This window comes from Ylistrum balloti, unplaced genomic scaffold, assembly GCF_031769215.1.
Source record: "Ylistrum balloti isolate Yb309-2 unplaced genomic scaffold, AGI_CSIRO_Ybal_v1 Utg369636, whole genome shotgun sequence".
In the NCBI taxonomy this organism is placed as follows: domain Eukaryota; kingdom Metazoa; phylum Mollusca; class Bivalvia; order Pectinida; family Pectinidae; genus Ylistrum; species Ylistrum balloti.
In genome coordinates this window covers 347,386-367,437 of record NW_026781899.1, presented here as the reverse complement: position 1 = coordinate 367,437, position 20,052 = coordinate 347,386, and the positions used below count along the sequence as shown (strand labels likewise).

Here is a 20,052-nt window from a genome sequence, read left to right as displayed (position 1 = left end):
ACGTTAATTGTATGTAATTTCTAAAAAAATCATCAAAAGAAAGGTAATTTCTACTGAAGGAAAAAGGTAAATAAACAAAAAAAAACAAATAAATAAATAAATAAAATAAAAATAAACAAATAAACAAATAAATAAATAGTATTCAGTCCAAAATTTTCGAGTTTGACAATGCCTACGATCGTACATCGTTTGCCATCTTTTGATTTTCCCTAGATGGATTAGAACACAGGTATTCTTTGTCAATGTGCTATATATTGAGCTGTAAATCTGAGAGACATTGTAATGACTCCTGTTTAGAATAGTAGTAAAACCTGTACACGGATCGCATTTCTAACTTAATAAAGATGTGATTTTCTCGTCTCTGTTTCTACAAATGTCGGACAAGTGAAGCTCGTGGTAGCGATTGGCACATTTATCTCTTTACTGGTTACAGAAAAAACTTTTTTTTCTTATTTTATCATCGTTATTTAATTCCTTTTCGAGCCTTGATATTGCCTGACTTTAGTTTCTGTGTTGAGTACACTATGAGAAAGGCTTTAGGTCCTATCCACAAGCTATTACTTACAAAGGTATATATCGCTTTATGCATGCTATCGACCAGCATCACCCAGAATCTGTCCAGTTTATGGCATTTCAGTGTGATAGCACTATAATAGGGTCAGTAGTGGCCCAATAGTATGACTTTAGTTGATAAAAAATATATACCATTAAAGTCTCTAATGTTATTTCACTCAATTCCTATTCTTCGTCTTTGATAAACACGTTTTAATTTGTATACTGAGCAATCTTCAATACCGTTTGATGAGTCGCTTAGCAGTAAGTAGGTATCAAGACATATTTTGTGAATTTCTCTGGAATGTTAATTTTCTTCTCATAAGAATTTTATGAAATCGATACGAAATATCAGGAAACAAAGCCAGCCCAGTGTCGTCATTATTCAAACTTGTGTCACAAAATGACCTTATGTGCATTGTTTTACTGTATTTAAATTCTTGCCATCAAGAATTCTCAAAATGATACACAACGTGTATACATTATTTCGTTAAGTAAATCTGTCTCTAATTATTACGTTTTTGAAAGACGCCGATAAAGTTTTCATGACGATAAGGTTTACATACTGATATTCTAATGTTTGGACGTCTGTCGTTAAAACTACGTCAAAGTTTTATACAAAACATTTTTTCCTGTGAAGAACCAAACACAACGACAGAAACGTTATTTTATATCTATGTTCCTTGTTTTATCTTTGTATATGGTAATGTAAATATTGTGATATATTAAAATCTGAAAATTTACATAACAGTGGAAAAAAAAAACAAAAAAACCTAGAAGCAAATATGAGCTTATTGCGAGTTACCTCCCTTCGACCGCTGAGCATGCCGTCAACGACAGTATGACCAGCGGACTCGGCGGCTGGCCAGTGCATCGTCCGTTCTCAACCTGGACCTCAGTAGTGTTTTCTGTTCATAAGCATGGTAAGAAAAGTCAACCATCCATAAAAGCACAAGGAATCGCATACTATACATGTTTCATATGCACAAACATAGGTTGTCATCATAATTTATGCGTAAAAATACAGGATTGAACGGTGGAAACGAGGCAGACGGCAAGGACTCGCATTATCACTGCCGCTGTCTGTGTTTGTCATGTTTTATGGAAGTACCGGTCTCTAAAATCAACTGTTGTTCCAATATTTACAAGATGTGTATCTAAATGATAGTCTCCTTTTAGGTAAGTAGTTCTTGGTATTCAAAATATATTTATGTGAATGAAATCTAATGTTGCTACTGCAGTGTGAGCTAAAAATAGAACAGACAGCGATCTTATACTTAATGCAGTTTAACCAGAAGACCGACAGAATACATGTTTCGTCATTTAAAAAAATCAACAACTAGATCTGAATGATAGTCGACCGACTGCAACGCAGTCATACACGACGTGTTAAAGTGAATAAGACCGCTTTATCCGGCTTATATTTCATATACATTGGATGCACTCTCTCGCATATTAATTAGAATGCAGATGATGCTTGCAGTAGCCTGCTCTGTGTGTATCGTTTAAAGGATCTATCGATTTTAAAACTGTTCTTTGTCTTATGTGCGTCTGTAACTTTCCTTTTAAGCTACATATGCCAGGAAATTTATCATACACATTAAACTTATATGAAAATTGCATTTGCTAATTTCAATCTTCATACACAGTTATAATTTAACATATCAAATGAGGTAATGCACATTTGCTGTATTACTTTGTATAACATTGTGGGTTTGTTGATGTGAAAAAGGAATGCAGTGGTTTGTTTCTAAGTCTTATCATGTATTACATTGTAACTCATGATTAACTGTTTGAAATTTTTACCATTAAGGAATACACATATTAATGATAGATACGCCCCCACTGAAATACACAATATATTAACTTAAAATGATATTGAATTTTCTTTTAATTCTCTAATTTGATCTTTAAAGAAAAAAAATATATATATTAATTCTTTGAAATGAATTAATTATAGATTTTATGATATATATCTAAGGTCATGTCTTACAATTTAATGTAATTATCAAATGATCATTATTTTTTCCTTTTGTTATGTTTTAATTTTCATCAATATACAAAGTTGTAAACAAAATTATACTTCTCTGTAGTTTAATAGCATTAAAGAAAGGAGTGTCCATGAGTTCGTTTATTTAGAACTTTTTTTCAATAATTCAACCCCTGGGTCGCAGGTTCAAGGCTAATGTGGGGCAGTTGTCAGGTACTGACTGCAGGTTTGCTGGGAACTCCCAGCTTTCCTCCACCATCCAAAATTGGTTGATAACTTTCTTCAGGGTTGTCATTAAGAAATGGCATTTGTCATATTTCAGTAGCAAAAATAGTCTTTAAACAGCTCCTAAAAAAGTTTGAACCATGTACTGTGCAGATACAGATACATTTCTTGTTGTAAAATAAATAAAATTTATTATTTATTATTAGCTATTGTTTAACATCTATATTTAGCAGCTAGGCAACAGGAAAGTTAATTTTAGCTGTGATTTCACTATGGTACAGATCAGAATGATACTTTTCTATGTATTCAAGTTACTGAAGATTATCACTCACAGAAACAAAGACTAGCGTTTCATTTAGCGTTTGGCTTAAAATTTCACATTTTCCTTTGCACTGTTTCCATATTAAACCAAATGCAGGAATGTCCAAATGTATGCACAAAAATGATATTTGTAAAGGATGAGACAGTATTGTGTGGCATTAAGGTTCCATAACTTGTATAAAGTGCAATTATGTAAGGACATTATAAAAGATGATAAAATGTTGTGTTAGATAAGATGTTGGTCTTACCATAGCAGTAACCCCATGCCTAGTAATCACCTAAACATTTCATTGTCTTGTAATAAGCCCGCCCCCTGACCATGAGTTAGAAGATATTTGTTAACACCTAGAGCTTGTTCCATACAGTTTATAAAAGATAAAATGCAGATAAACATGTAATGAACTAGATTTTTATATGGCCTGAAATATTTCTCATGGCGACCCATTACAATTGCCATATGTCCAGCATTGTACAACATGTGTTGTGCATCGTTGTAACATTTTCAACTCCTGCACCAATTGTAATGAAACCTGAGGTCAAAGGTTAACCCAAACTGTGATGTATGTGGTTCTCAATCGCGAGGGGCTTGAGGGGCGGGGGAATAATGGGGTCAAGTTGCCTCAAATTTCACAAATCCTTTTCTCAAGGGTCACATATGATAGACAAAAAATGCTCACATTTGGCCTCTGGGGAGAGACTGCAGTATCTTAAGTTTATAGGATAAATACATTTTGTATCAAATTCAGTCTCGCTTAGAATCCTTAAAGTGACATCATTGTAAAACTATTTTTTTAACAGATTTTGTAAAACTATTTTTTTTTAACAGATTTTGTAAAACTATTTTTTTTAACAGATTTTGTAAAACTATTTTTTTTAACAGATTTTGTAAAACTATTTTTTTTAACAGATTTTGTAAAACTATTTTTTTTAACAGATTTTGTAAAACTATTTTTTTTAACAGATTTTGTAAAACTATTTTTTTTAACAGATTTTGTAAAACTATTTTTTTTAACAGATTTTGTAAAACTTTTTTTTAACAGATTTTGTAAAACTATTTTTTTTAACAGATTTTGTAAAACTATTTTTTTTAACAGATTTTGTAAAACTATTTTTTTTAACAGATTTTGTAAAACTATTTTTTTTAACAGATTTTGTAAAACTATTTTTTTTAACAGATTTTGTAAAACTATTTTTTTTAACAGATTTTGTAAAACTATTTTTTTTAACAGATTTTGTAAAACTATTTTTTTTAACAGATTTTGTAAAACTATTTTTTTTTTTTTTAACAGATTTTGTAAAACTATTTTTTTTAACAGATTTTGTAAAACTATTTTTTTTAACAGATTTGTTTTTATAATTGTATATATTTATCAAGTGTATCACCTTCTGAACAATGACAGTTGGTTTTTCGCTGATAAAGAGGTTATGAAAAGGAAAGGCTTATCTGTTGATCAACAGTCTGGATATGTAAATTTTTTTCGTCATATATGATCACGATTTTGCTTACTCTGTCACCACTGTCGCTGTCATTTGTACTCAACATCATATATTCGTGTGTACAAAATTAACGTGCTCATTTTCAAACTATTTCCTAATGTGACGGGATTTCCAAACCATAGAAGTGGTGAAGCTGGACATTTGATATGGACTGAAGATCGGGCTAAAATAAACATAACAATATCAAACGTGGAAATGTATACATACAATCAATAACAAAGTCAATGTTTTTACCGTGAGGTCCCTTTCAGATGGGATATCATTTAATATCATTACACAGCTTTTACATCGTCCTTTGTTAACAAGATAATTTCTAGCATTTCTAGAACTCAGGTGACCATTAAGGACCATGGGCCTCTTGTGTTTTAACATAGCAAGAAGTTTGAGATATTTTACTTAATCAAGTTAATTGCTAATAGTACATGTAGTATCATTTTGACTTTTGTCATATATTTGCAGATTGTACCATAGGAAGTTGGTGAAATTGACAAAAGTCTTCAAGAAGTCAACAGAATTCAGGTAAAGTGTATGATAGCTAGTTTGATATTCAAACAAACAAACAAACAAAAACAAAACAAAAAACAAAAAAAAGCGAGATACTTGTCCGAGTCAGTGGTGTCAAACTCACAGAGGTTAAGTCAATTGTATTAAACTTACAGAGGTTAGGTCAGTGGTATTAAACTCACAGAGGTTAGGTCAGTGGTATTAAACTTACAGAGGTTAGGTCAGTGGTATTAAACTTACAGAGGTTAGGTTAGTGGTATCAAACTTACAGTGGTTAGGTCAGTGGTATTAAACTTACAGTGGTTAGGTCAGTGGTATTAAACTCACAGAGGTTAGGTCAGTGGTATTAAACTTACAGAGGTTAGGTCAGTGGTATTAAACTCACAGAGGTTAGGTCAGTGGTATTAAACTTACAGAGGTTAGGTCAGTGGTATTAAACTTACAGAGGTTGGGTCAGTGGTATTAAACTTACAGAGGTTAGGTCAGTGGTATTAAACTTACAGAGGTTAGGTCAGTGGTATTAAACTTACAGAGGTTAGGTCAGTGGTATTAAACTTACAGTGGTTAGGTCAGTGGTATTAAACTTACAGTGGTTTGGTCAGTGGTATTAAACTTACAGTGGTTAGGTCAGTGGTATTGAAATCACAGAGGTTAGGTCAGTGGTATCAAACTTACAGAGGTTAGGTCAGTGGTATTAAACTTACAGAGGTTAGGTCAGTGGTATTAAACTTACAGTGGTTAGGTCAGTGGTATTGAAATCACAGAGGTTAGGTCAGTGGTATTAAACTTACAGAGGTTAGGTCAGTGGTATTAAACTTACAGAGGTTAGGTCAGTGGTATTAAACTTACAGAGGTTAGGTCAGTGGTATTAAACTTACAGAGGTTAGGTCAGTGGTATTAAACTTACAGAGGTTAGGTCAGTGGTATTAAACTCACAGTGGTTAGGTCAGTGGTATTAAACTTACAGAGGTTAGGTCAGTGGTATTAAACTCACAGAGGTTAGGTCAGTGGTATTAAACTTACAGAGGTTAGGTCAGTGGTATCAAACTCACAGAGGTTAGGTCAGTGGTATTGAAATCACAGAGGTTAGGTCAGTGGTATTAAACTCACAGTGGTTAGGTCAGTGGTATCAAACTTACAGAGGTTAGGTCAGTGGTATTAAACTTACAGTGGTTAGGTCAGTGGTATTAAACTTACAGTGGTTAGGTCAGTGGTATTGAAATCACAGAGGTTAGGTCAGTGGTATTAAACTCACAGAGGTTAGGTCAGTGGTATCAAACTTACAGTGGTTAGGTCAGTGGTATCAAACTTACAGAGGTTAGGTCAGTGGTATTAAACTTACAGAGGTTAGGTCAGTGGTATTAAACTTACAGTGGTTAGGTCAGTGGTATTAAACTTACAGAGGTTAGGTCAGTGGTATCAAACTCACAGAGGTTAGGTCAGTGGTATTAAAGGTCAGTGGTATTAAACTTACAGAGGTTAGGTCAGTGGTATTAAACTTACAGAGGTTAGGTCAGTGGTATTAAACTTACAGAGGTTAGGTCAGTGGTATTAAACTTACAGAGGTTAGGTCAGTGGTATTAAACTTACAGAGGTTAGGTTAGTGGTATTAAACTTACAGTGGTTAGGTCAGTGGTATTAAACTTACAGTGGTTAGGTCAGTGGTATTAAACTTACAGAGGTTAGGTCAGTGGTATTGAAATCACAGAGGTTAGGTCAGTGGTATTAAACTTACAGAGGTTAGGTTAGTGGTATTAAACTTACAGTGGTTAGGTCAGTGGTATTAAACTCACAGTGGTTAGGTCAGTGGTATTAAACTCACAGAGGTTAGGTCAGTGGTATTAAACTACAGAGGTTAGGTCAGTGGTATTAAACTTACAGTGGTTAGGTCAGTGGTATTAAACTCACAGAAGTTAAGTCAGTTGTATTAAACTTACAGAGGTTAGGTCAGTGGTATTAAACTCACAGAGGTTAGGTCAGTGGTATTGAAATCACAGAGGTTAGGTCAGTGGTATTAAACATTCAGTGTCTGAATGTGTGCATACATGTATCCATCTGTAGCAAAATTGATTATTGCTGGATAATTATGTGACCACATAGCTACCTAGCAACAAACACACCTGATTTTTCTGTAGAAATTAGACAAAAAAAAAGCTTCACAACTTTTGTGTTTAAACCCACTGCCCTGATTCAAGCCAGGGTGTATGATTTTGGCCCCTGAGCTGTCCCACAGTAAATACAGTATGCACGTGAATGTGTTTTTGTAGTCACCTTTGAATAGTTTGAAATGCTCATTAATTGACCAGATTATGATATTTAAGGTCAAAAGTCACACTTGACCACCCTGAAGAGTTATTTCATATCAGTATAATCTCCTGTTTAGGATATATCTGTATCTGTGTGTAAACCTTCTCGGACTTTGCCTCTATTTCACAACAATTACAGAACTATACCTAATCTTTTATATTAATGATTCTTATTTGTCTGGATAGACAATTGTATGAGATCTTAACATGCAGGCCGAGGTGACCTCATCCTGACGAAAGGCCAGCCTATAATTTTTCAATTCTATACTGTGTCTACATATTACATTGCATTAGGTTGAGGTGTTAGAAATAAGTGACCTGTATTAAGCTATCTTAACTTGTATACATAAGTGTAGTAAATATCAAGGTGTTGCACTCAGTAAAAGCATTTAAACATGCAAAACAGACTAGTGTAAAAGCTTTTAGTTGGTTTTATTTTGGTCCACTAAACTATAAATAGAAAAAAGACGTGGACTATATTATTAGTGGATTTAGTGATCCAGATATCATCACAAAACCAATTGTCAACCAGATTGCACAGTTTTGTAAAACCACAAAATTTGAGCTACAGGAAAATGTGTGATTTTACAGTATATTACTAGCCGACCTGTGACTGATGTAAGGTTTTAGATGTGACGCCATGATCTCTTCAAATCATTAGCATTGTGATGTCACTAAGGAAAGAAATCTAGGAATGAAAATCACCAGTTAAGATTTTGTGTCAGTTCAATAAGAGTATGTAAGTTATACACAGAATTTCACATTCATTTCAATTCATTATGATATTCATGTAACTGGTCATTTCTTTTTCACCTCTCATATTTGTTTCATATATTTCAAATTAACTAAAATTTGGATGTTAAATCCCCTTATTAGTTTTTGCATCGCTGTCCAAATAAGAAACAACATCATCTATGTATAAAAAATTTCTTATGAATTTTCCAGATCATGGAGTGTTATGATTCACAGAAGATAAGTGGATTTGTGTACGAGAACATCTCAGATGACGACGAAATGGAAACGAAACCTTTCCAGGTGTTAAATAGTACAACAAATGACTCATTGACAATGAAAACTGGAACAGAGGCTGTTACTCCAATGAATTTACCACAATTCAACACCAGTGTGGCACCATCTGCAAATATCTACAATATAGCACACATCCCTGTTCAGATATCCAAGAAAGAGACTGATTGTGAACAGAGCAGTAAAGATTCTGAGAAAACAGTAGATGTTTGTTGGAGTATACTCCCAACCCTGTCAGATGTTGATAGTGCCAATGAATGTAACCTAGCACTACAAAATGTCTGTTTGCCAGAACCACAAAGTAGCAGCCTTTCAGACGGCACAACTGAAGAAGTGTCTCCCATGATTAAAGCTTACGGAGAAAGTCCAGCTCGTAAGAAACGCCGCAAAAAGAACAAAACACATGCAAGGGTGACACCTAAAAAATCAAAAAAGAAGAGACAGTCAGAATCCTTTGTGTTTGAAATTGCAAACGATACAGAGGAAGCCGATTATGTATTTGTTGGAGGAGACGGAACAGAAACAGGAGAATCTAGGGTTAATGCTACAGAGAATATACTTGAAAGCAACTGTAACGTGTTTGATGAACAGAGCGTGAAGTTAGCTAATCTTGGAAAATCGGCAGAGAGTAATAAGCTTCAATCAACTCTTCCTTTTGAAATCGCTCCACAACGAAAAAGAGGTAGGCCGCTGAAAACAGCAACCAAGACAGCAACAGCTTCAACAAGTTCTATATCAGCAGATAACGAAGATTCCTACACCAGTGTGTCAGAGCAAGACCAGCAAAGAATAATTGGATTTCGTGTTGCTGATATCAATACCCAATCACCGACAGAATGTGAAAGTACAGGACATTTAAGCATGCCTCCAAAGAATTACAAGAGTAATTCTAAACCAGCTTTGAAACAAATCAAAGTTGAGCAAGACACTTCCTTTTCTCGTGACAATAACCAAGAACTTACATCAAGTTCACTAGCAAAAAGTAAAGGTATACATGGTCGGCAGAAAAAATTGAGGAGGAAAAAACATAGAATAGGCAGGCCCCCTGTGATTGGAAATTTCAAATGTGATCGTTGTGACTTGGTGTTCCAGGAACGTCCTAAGCTGATAAAACATAGGAAAACACATGTCATGCCATTTATATACTGTTCATACTGTGACTTCAAAGCTAGAAGTAGAGGATCATTTTTGGAACATGAATCAAAACACACCAAAGCTAAACCATTTAAGTGTGAACTGTGCCCTTACGCTTCCAGATCTCGAATTGACCTGCAGCGTCATCAGGCTAAACATTCAAAAGTCAAAAATTACAAATGCCCTTATTGCGACTTCACTACAAAATGGAGGAGAAATGTTTCAAGTCATCTTTTGAGCCATGTGGATGACCGTCCATTCCATTGTGAAATTTGTGGACATTCTTTTAAGAGATCGTGTGACCTGAAATATCACATCTATCGTCATACTTCATTAAAACCACTTTCATGTGAAGAGTGTGATTTTCGATGTAAAACAAATTATGAACTGAATCTCCACAAGTTTAAGCACAGTGATGTTAGATCATTTCCATGTACACATCCTGGTTGTCAACAAGCCTGTAAAACTAAATCAGATTTATCAAAACACATGCATGTTCACTCAGAAGAAAGGAAGTTCCCGTGTCCTTTATGTGGAAAATGTTTCAAATCGCCATCAGCAAGGAACAAGCACACCCAAAGGCACACTACCGAAAGACCATTTAAGTGTGACATTTGTGAAAAGACTTTCAAGGTCAAGTCGTCTCTTGGAAAGCATATGCAGCTACATAATGGTATAAGACCATTCTCCTGTGAAGTTTGTGGTCGGACCTTTGCTAGCAAGTCAAATAAGCAAGCGCATATGGTAACTCATGACCTCACAAACCGTCCCTATCGCTGTCCTCTTTGTCCATATGGAGGTAGATCTCAACAAAACCTCTTGGCTCATGTGGGTACAATGCATGGGAACTATGCTTTCTTTTGTGAATTATGCAAGAAGCCATATAAAAGGCACAGTCAGTTACAGCTGCATTACAAACGAATGCATACCAAGAAGGAGATCGAAAAATTAAAGAGCTTGGATAAATTAGACATGACATTGATCAAAGGGGAGATAGATGAAGATGAAGACACATCCGAGAATCAAACGGGTTTAAATCATCTCATGAAACAAATTAAACAAGAAGGCAACAGTGATGAAGACACAAACGCATCTCAGTCATACACTGAAAGTTCGGAAATGAAAAGTGAGTCGCCCTTGGCTGCCCGTGAACAACAGCATAACCCTGAGAGGAAGAGAAGGGGAAGACCAAGGAAAAAGGCGAAGACTAATTTGACCTCAAGTAAAAAATCAGGGAAAAAACAGAACATAGATAATGGGATTGCAGTAGAGACCACAGATAAGGAACCTCAAAAGAAGAAAAGGGGACGGCCGAAAAAGAATCATCACGGTGAGAAGCAAGGAACAGATTTAAGGGATCCAAAATGTGTTAGGCACTGCACATTAAATAATCACAGTGGACAGCGAGGTAAAGACAGTTATGGCGAGCACTCAGAAGACATTAGAGGTCATATTGGGAATGTAACAGAAAATAGTGAAGATAAACAGCCAAGTAACGATATTCAAATTGAGGACTCGACAGAAACGACACAAAATGGACCGTCAAATGGCTATCAAAGTGGACGGTTAGCTGAGGACATTGAAAGAGGACAATCCGTGGACGTTTTTCAAGTTGAACAGTCCACAGGTAAGTGGCGCAGTGAACAGTCAACTGAAGACGTCCAAAGTGAGCGTACAACAGAAAAAAATCAAAATAACAAGCAGTCTCAAAAAAGGGGAAGGGGAAGACCGAAAAAGAATCGTCGGAGTGAGAAGCAAGTTACAGTTGAAAGTGACTCGACTGATAATGGACAGAAAGGTAGTGATAGCAGACAGAACTTTAAAACTGAACACTTAACAGACTTAAGTCAATGTGGACGTTCACTAGACAGCGGAACAAGTATAATAAATGGTCGTAGTGGACATCGTGATAAGGACAGTCAAAGTGAGCAATCGGTTGGCAGCGACAGTCAAATGGGGAACACAACAGAAAAAGGTGGACAGTCCAGTGACAAGAGTCAAACTGATCACTCTACAAAAATGAATGACGATGGACAGTCAGCTGGTTATAGACAAATGGAGATCTCTGCAGAAAAGGGTAACAGTAGACAATCAGCTGATGAACACTCAACAGAAAACAGTCAAAGTGAAAGGTTAGCTGATGACAGTGAACATCTACAGTCTGTTGACATTTGTCAAAGTCAGCTTTTAACAGAAAATATTCAAAGTGAACTTTCAGGTGACAGTGATCAAAGAGGGCACACAATAGACATTTACCAAAGTGGGCCTTCCTTAAACAAAGGTCAAAGTGAGCAAAGTCGTAGTAGGGTCGATAAAGACACTGGCATCAGTAGGCACTTGGAAGACAAAGGTATTGATACGCAAAAAACAGACAATGGTCAAAGACGGCACTCCGTAGATAATTGTAACGGTGTACATTCTACTGGCAACTTTCCAAGTGGTCAGTCAGTGGTTATTTTAGAAGACAACAGCTCAAGTGGAAACATAAAAGAAAACAGGAGTCATAGACATCTGGAAGATACCAAAGATGACACAACAGAAATGCACGAGGGTATTAACGAGATGGAGTACTGTGTACAGGATAAAGCACTTGGCGATACTATCAATGCCCAACTATCTTCTGTCGCAAGCAATGCGGTTAAGGAGCCAAGTGTTGAAGAAAATGACCCGATGCCATCTGGAAATGCTGAGAACGAAATAAGGTCTGATGATCAAGCTGATTGTGAAGATTCTGGAGTTGATAGACAAAGAAATTGCTTCGAGGAAAAAGATCCTAAGGAGGACACTATTAAGATATCAAAAGACGAGGAGAATGTAACTGTAACCAGCTGCGTCTTTTTGATGAGTGAAGACACGCAGTTACAATCTATAAAAGAGGAATATCGACAAGAACAGCAGAAAAGTGGAGATGAAGAAGATAATCTTGTTAGCAATCCTGATCATAGTTGTCATGACAACAAAGATCAACAGAAAAACGACATTCAAATTGATTGTGATACTCTTGGTATGGAAGCAAATCAACCATTACAATCTGAAGAGAATGAAGATGAAATAATGCAATCTGCTTCACCTCAAATTGGCGCAGATCAAGTAAGTTTAGGGCAAACAGGTGGGAACACTAGAATAGACCACAGTGATGCTAGTAAAAACACACAAAATCCTGAAAATCAAGACCCTGAAAGTGGTGAATTACCAGCAAAGCAAAACCTGTCCTTTGTTCGTGATGCCACCTCCCATTCTACATGGACCAGATTTGATGATAACTTCAGGCTACCTCTTGCCACAAAGGGTTTCCGCTTTAACTTCCAGAAAAGCGGGAAAAAACCAAAATGTTGGTTTATGGATCTAGATGCTATGCATGACGAGGCCAAGAGACGTCAGCTTCAGTACTTGCGCAGGAAATCAAGCATGATGTCAGCTGTTCAAAGGCAGAGAAAAATGAGACAAGCATCATTATCGACACATATGAGGAGAAAAAAGAAACTTTTATCCACCGATCGAATGAAGGGCAACAATAAATCTCCAAGAAAACACACAGAAGGGACAACTCTGGCAAAAAAGAATTTTCATGGAGAGTCGAGAGAGACCACAGAGCCTCGGAATTGTGGTAAATTTTCCGAAGTGGGTCCTGCTCGCAGGCAGTATACAAGCAAACTGGATGGCGAAAAGGTCTCCAAAGAGGATTTGTTCAAACTGAACAAAAGTGAAGGCACCATGCTGAAACCCAAACTAGCTATCGTGTCAGATGAGGTTTCTGAGTCATGTATGCAAAAAGTGAAAGGCATCTCTATGACATCCAGACGACTACCTTTCAAAAAGAAATACATTAAGTTAGAAGTCGGTTTGGATGGACATTGTATCAACCCAAAGGAGAATTACCCCATTGAAAAAGCAACAGACAAAAACGTATCAGTCAGAAAGGAAACGGGTCATAAGGGAGTTACACAGAAAGGCGGAGTCAACACGGAAAATGAGTCACGAGATGATAAAGCACTGGGTGACAGAGCAGGGAAACAGAAAGAAACGATCAATGAAGCATTTAACAGAAAAGATCGGGTTACAGGGACAAAAAAGAATAAACATGACCATGGGGTAAAGCATGAAAAGAGGACTATAAAAAAGAAAGCAATTTTAAGGAAGACGACAATGAGAAAGCCTGGAATTAAAAGGACAAACACAAAAGGTAACATTAAGTACATATAACATGAAAATTATTTAGAAAGAGTAAACCAAAATTACAGAAGTATATCATTTGAAACATCAAAGTTTAGTTCATAGACTGTTCTACACAGCTATACACTCCAATATAATACATCTAAGTAGTTATTTCTGTTTTCCTTCTTGCTTGTTCAAACTATATATATGATAGACTGACTGTTGCTGTCAAATCTACAGTATTTCATTAAATGCACTCAACTACAGAAACAATCAATACAGTGGCAACCATGCGGGGGCGCAGCACGCATATATATGGCTAATACGGCACATACCGTCATCTTGTTCGTAGTTTTAGGTACTAAAAAAAGGTATTTACATGCAACTCTGCCGCAGCTTCCAATTCTGTAATTATGTAATGTTGGACTCGGTCACCTTTATAGGAAAAATACATGAAAAACTTTCCTAATTTGAAAAATCAGTATTGATCTGGCCAATTGCATGTTGCATATTGGAGGTGTTCATGTTGCATATATGTGTCATAAGATTGCATAAAGGGTAAAAGTTGTCTTTAATGTCATCAAAACAACTGCTGAGTTCTTTTTCTTCAAAGTTTTATTAATACAATAACAAAAAACCTGTAACATGAAATACATCATATTACTACAATACAAACACAATCTTACGATAAGATAATCATATAATATAACCACATATACATATTCATTACAACTGTAAAATCAATCTATAAATTATATAGAAATAACAGTTGGTATCCAATTATACTACATATATAAAAAATATCCTCCTCGTCAGTGTGAAGAGGGTTTTCTCGGATCCACCTGTCTGTTAAATCGACCACGCCCGATATTTGAATTAACACACTGTCAAAATATCAACTTTATTTTTAAACAAAAATATGCCTTTAATCAAATATATTATTAAATAGTTACTAGTTACTAGTTGCTAATTCTACACATAGTACTTACGTGTACAATTCTAGGCTCTAGTGCCGCTACCTCTCATGGTCGCTAGACTGGCTGTTATCATACTTCGACGATGTTGAAGCTCTGAGCGCTCTGTCCAAAAGTGACCAGTAATATTATTTATAATTTATTTCTGTAATTAAAACACATAAAATATGAATTTAATAAACTTATTCATCATTTGATATCGGTTTGACCAGAGACGTATATATCTCTGGTTTGACCAAATGCCCGCTACATAATCGATGCCGCATCATTTCGGAACTGTTATCACGTTTTCCGAATTTACAATTACTAACAATGCGCCATTTCCGGGTTGTCAATCTGCATCTATCAGCACACGCTACATTGTAGTAAACTTGTTACGTTGTTTTGTATTGTTATTATGCAAATTTGAAGAACTGGAATCTCAGTTGTAATAGCAATGTCTACAAGTACAAGGAGTCGGACTGGAAAACGGTCGCAAGAAATCCTAGGTAACTGAAAACAAAATAGCAGTTTTTGCACAATCTACAGCACTTTCATTATAACGAAAGAAAAAAAAGAGTAAATCATTCTTTAGCATACGTACGTGTTTCAGAAATAGAAGAAAGTAAATAACAAATAGTATTTACTAATAAATAGGGGTATTTTTCTTCTTGAGCTTGCATTTATGTTCCAGAACACAGCTAGCAGCTGTGATCTACGTACGATGCGGTTCACATTACTTAGTGAACTGGTCATGCTTTGTCTTGGTGTGCTGTTTTGTACGTGTCTATATTTTTTTTCAAGTTTTATATCGGAAAAGATGTACATTTCTAGAAGTTATATCCATTTTGATCCTCTTTCTCTGAATATGTTTTCTAAGTACAAATCATTCATGAAAAATGGTTTTGCTGGCAAATGAGTTACTTCTCTTATCACATTAACACTAAACAGAAATAAGGTAAATTATTCATTGATCAGATGAATTTGTATATACAATTTTTTAGGTTCAGATCTAAAATACAAAACAGAGCAAAATGAAATTAATTCTACTTGAAATTAATATGGTTACAAATATACATGCATTTTTGTAACTAATCAATGTTATCTAGTGAATGTTAAAAAAATAATTGTATTTTTTCCTTTTAAAGTTTACACATAAGATTCCTACATGTTATCAGTACTTATTCATGTCATGTGCTCCAGAGACATCTCAAGTTACAGGTCACTTCTTTGAGACAATGCTGAATAAAAGGCATTTATCCACATGAACAAAAAGATATTGTCTGGGCATCCTTAATCTCAAAGTTTCTACCTTTTAAAGAGACATAATATCTATTATCTTCAGAATCCCACAAAGACTTCTCTGGAAAATGAAAAAGTGTGGGCCATACTTTCATATTGGTTAAATTACTATAATTGGCTAGAAAATTTACTTGTTCCAGTCTCACAATACTTTGTTGAATCCAATGCAAGCCATTGGCAAGAAATCTGAAGGTGAACTGTTAACTAAATTAAAATTGTCATAAACTTGGATTGTGGATAAGGCTCCTAAAACCATATATTTATGATCTATATTTCATTTGAACATGCCATAAAGTTAACCTGTTTTATCTTCAAAAGATTTCATAAATTTACTGTTAAGAGAAGCTTTAAGTGCCTTACATAAAGTATGTATATGTTTCAAAATTCTTTGTTTGCAAGTTTTGTTATGTACAGAGTTATTGCCCTTTGTACATTAATTGATGGCCAAGTTGGGCTCAGAGGAGGGTTGTACAATTTCTTATTAATTTTTTTTTGTTCTGTTTTTGCAGAATGTGAAGTTCCTGTTGTGAAGCGTGGACCTGGACGGCCTCTCAGAAGAAAAAAATCTGAAATAAATGCAGATTCCCTAAAGAAAAAACCAAACATAACTGATGTTAAAATGCAAACAGAAGGATCTGTTCTATTGAAACTTCAGGAGAAAATAAAACAGAGACAAGTGAGAAACAAAGCAAAAACTCGTTGCAGTGACAAAAACAAGAAGACACAGCAGTGCCCAGTTTGTATGAGAGATTTACTTTTTGGTAAGGATAATGTGGACAGAAGTTTAGAAAATGTTACCTGTCCTTTCTGTGAACTAGACCTTCAATTCTCTTCAGAGTTTGAAAAAAACAGGGCCAAAAACAGATATGAAAAGATTGACTTAGGAAGTGATAGTGACGAAAGTGAGGATGGCAAGCTCTTTTCAAAGAATGTGTATGTGGTAATGCCACCAGCCGACAAGGAAGTCATACAAACTGTTGTAAAACGCAGTAATGTTTATATCAAACCAAAGGTTGGACATGTTAAAACATATGTTGTGTCAAAGGAAATTAATAAGGCGGTATCCTATGAATTGACTAATACGAGACAAAATGTTGGAGAAGGTTTCTCAGATGAAATTACAAAGTCTTTACAAGTTACAGAAGATGTGGGAAGAATAAGTTCTGTAAGGAACAACGAAGGTGATGCTATAAAAATTGTACCTTGTAGTGCACCCTATGAATCACAAGTATCAACAGATATAAAACCAAACCTAGAATCATTAGATATCCAAGTCCATGTCAGCAGTCAAGGAAACCATGTGACAATACCTCAGCTAGAAACAGTCACAACAAACACCTCTAATTTTGATATTACGAGGGGGTATCCACATGTGAAGAAGGAGATTGATAGACAATGTCAAAACGAGGTTGGAGGAGGTGAAGATAATGTTGTATTTCACCATTATCCGCTTCACATCCGCACAAATGAAACATCAGAATGTCTTGAACAGAACATTATCGATGATGATGAGAATGCCAAATTAAGATACTCGTACTTGTGTACAGGTTCGCTACAAGAGGTCAATAGTAACTCTAATGATAATAATGTTGGTACATCGGACAGCATTACAAATCCAGTGACAATCAAAGCTGGCACTTCTAAGGAGGTCTGTGTAGAGTGGGATAATGAAAATCAAAAGGTGTATGTGTATAGTGATGATGTTGCAGTCATGAGATCCACTACAGGGCAGGAAAACCAAGGACAGAATGATGGAATGTGGAGTGATCCCTGTGTGAAAACTGTAATGGAAGATCTCGGGAATGACACTATGCTGATAAACGGACAGGCAGAGAACATTGCAGTTGCAAATTACCTCGGTTGCGAAGTTAAAAAGGAAAAAGAGGACATAAACAGTGAAATTCCCGATTTAGTAGAAGACCCTGTAATCCATTCATCTAAAGATGGATTGCTATCAGTGGTCCAAGAGGCAGAAATGGATACTGCTACAGTTGTCGTCTTGACTGATGTCAAACCTCTCCCTGTTTATCATTTGTCTGAGTCTGGCGTTCAGCAAAATGAAAAAATTGTGCAGGATCTGGGTCCAGAACCAAACTTGGTGCAAGACAACACAAACATTGCTGGAGAGGATGCTACAACATCAGGTCTTCCTATCATTCTAGATGTACGATCAATTAAACACGAACCTATTGACTTTTGATAGGGTGATGAAGCCAAATCATGACAAACATTTCATACTTGTTAAGTTTCAATGTTGTGAAGGTATTGCTGTTGTATGTGAATATTTATGTGTATGGTTTTGTATGATTTCTGAGAGAAACTATTTCATATACATTTATACCACCTATGAAATGAAAATGTACCAAATGTTTTAAGAATCCTACAAAATGTAGATGAATTGAATTTTGTAAGGCTGTTATCAAGATCATTGTATCTTGGTATCTGATTATCTATTTGTTAAGTTTTACCATACTGTTACAAATGTTGACATAATTTCATACAGTTATTTTAAATTCTGAAATCTACATGTGGAGACAGTTTCACTATTGGTTTTTAAACCTAAAGTCTGTATTCTAAGTATCATGAATGAATCTTTTTTTATAAAGATAATTGTTAAAGACAATAGTATGGTATATTGTTAAATCTGTACTGATTTTTATTGCCTATACAAGAAAACTTAATATCTAAACTAAACAACATAATAGGATCTTATGATAGAGACTTCTTGTGACAACAAGTCTGTAAAAAGTTAACAAGCTTGAAGTCTTAGCAGCCATATATAAAAACCAGAAGTTCATGTCAAGACCATGCCAGATCCAGACTTGGCTCAACTCTACACAGCTGTTGTTTGGACAAAGGAACATAAAGGAACATACCTCAGCAATAAACAGGCAATACAGATATACTGATTAAGTTATTATCTTAGTCATGAATACAGATATACTGAGTAAGTCATTATCTTAGTCATGAGTACAGATATACTGATATACTGAGTCATTATCTTAGTCATGAATACAGATACACTGAGTAAGTCATTGTCTTAGTCATGAATACAGATACACTGAGTAAGTCATTGTCTTAGTCATGAATACAGATATACTGAGTAAGTCATTATCATAGTCATGAATAGATACACTGAGTAAGTCATTATCTTAGTCATGAATACAGATACACTGAGTAAGTCATTGTCTTAGTCATGAATACAGATACACTGAATACAGATATACTGAGTAAGTCATTATCTTAGTCATGAATACAGATATACTGAGTCATTATCTTAGTCATGAATACAGATATACTGAGTCATTATCTTAGTCATGAATACAGATATACTGAGTCATTATCTTAGTCATGAATACAGATATACTGAGTAAGTCATTATCAGATATACTGAGTAAGTCATTGTCTTATTTTAGATGTAATAACAGCTAATAAAATGTAAAATATAACGGTGTTTGATTGTTTGTTAACATTTAAAAAGATTGGCTTAAATATTACAGGTGATCATAATATATGGAAATAAAGGCTTGTCAAGATCCAATAAATATTACAGGTGCATTTAGATATTCCTGAATCTATATAGACATATTGTATCAGTTTTGTTTGTATGCTGCGTTTATCGCCCCGTGAACAGCCAGGTCGTTTTGAGGTGGGGACTCCTTAAGATATTGTATCCCATAGAACAACCTACACAAGGCTCGTAGCATGCTGTCTAGAGCAATTAGGGTAAAGTGCCTTTACCAAGGACCACGTCTGCACAGACTGATCACTTTCTCAACTTACTGAGAAACACAAACTGCCATTGGTCAGAGAACATTAAACAATGCCCCTAGGACCTTCAAAAACTGTAAGTGATTTGAAAAAAATTCTACTGCAAATGTCTCATACATGATAACCAACAAAACATCAATATTTTATTAAATGAGAAGTTTCACTATTCATTAATACTGTACTGAAGGAGATCCTGTTGAATTAACAATATTATGTACTTCTATGAACATATTAGTGTTGCATACTGGAATCACCTAGATTGTCATCTGACTACATTTGTATAAACAGAATTCTGGCCCTTTGTTCATTCTAAAAC

General features: G+C 35.3%; 1 protein-coding gene across 1 annotated transcript; it reads left to right on the top strand.

Moving 5' to 3' along the window:
- Nucleotides 1-8,343: 8,343 nt before the first annotated feature.
- Nucleotides 8,344-18,944, top strand: LOC132553272 (uncharacterized). The gene is made up of 2 exons (XM_060217510.1): nt 8,344-13,738; nt 16,475-18,944. Exons 1-2 carry the CDS (start codon nt 8,344-8,346, stop codon nt 18,163-18,165), a joined length of 7,086 nt encoding a protein of 2,361 aa, XP_060073493.1. The 3' UTR covers nt 18,166-18,944.
- The last annotated feature ends 1,108 nt before the right edge of the window (nt 18,945-20,052 follow it).

Bases quoted from the DNA above. Each gene is read 5' to 3' on its own strand.
- LOC132553272 (XM_060217510.1), top strand. From the start codon at position 8,344: ATGGAGTGTTATGATTCACAGAAGATAAGTGGATTTGTGTACGAGAAC. The intron at 13,739-16,474 runs GTAACATTAAGT...CTGTTTTTGCAG, and splicing joins TAAAAGGACAAACACAAAAG to AATGTGAAGTTCCTGTTGTG.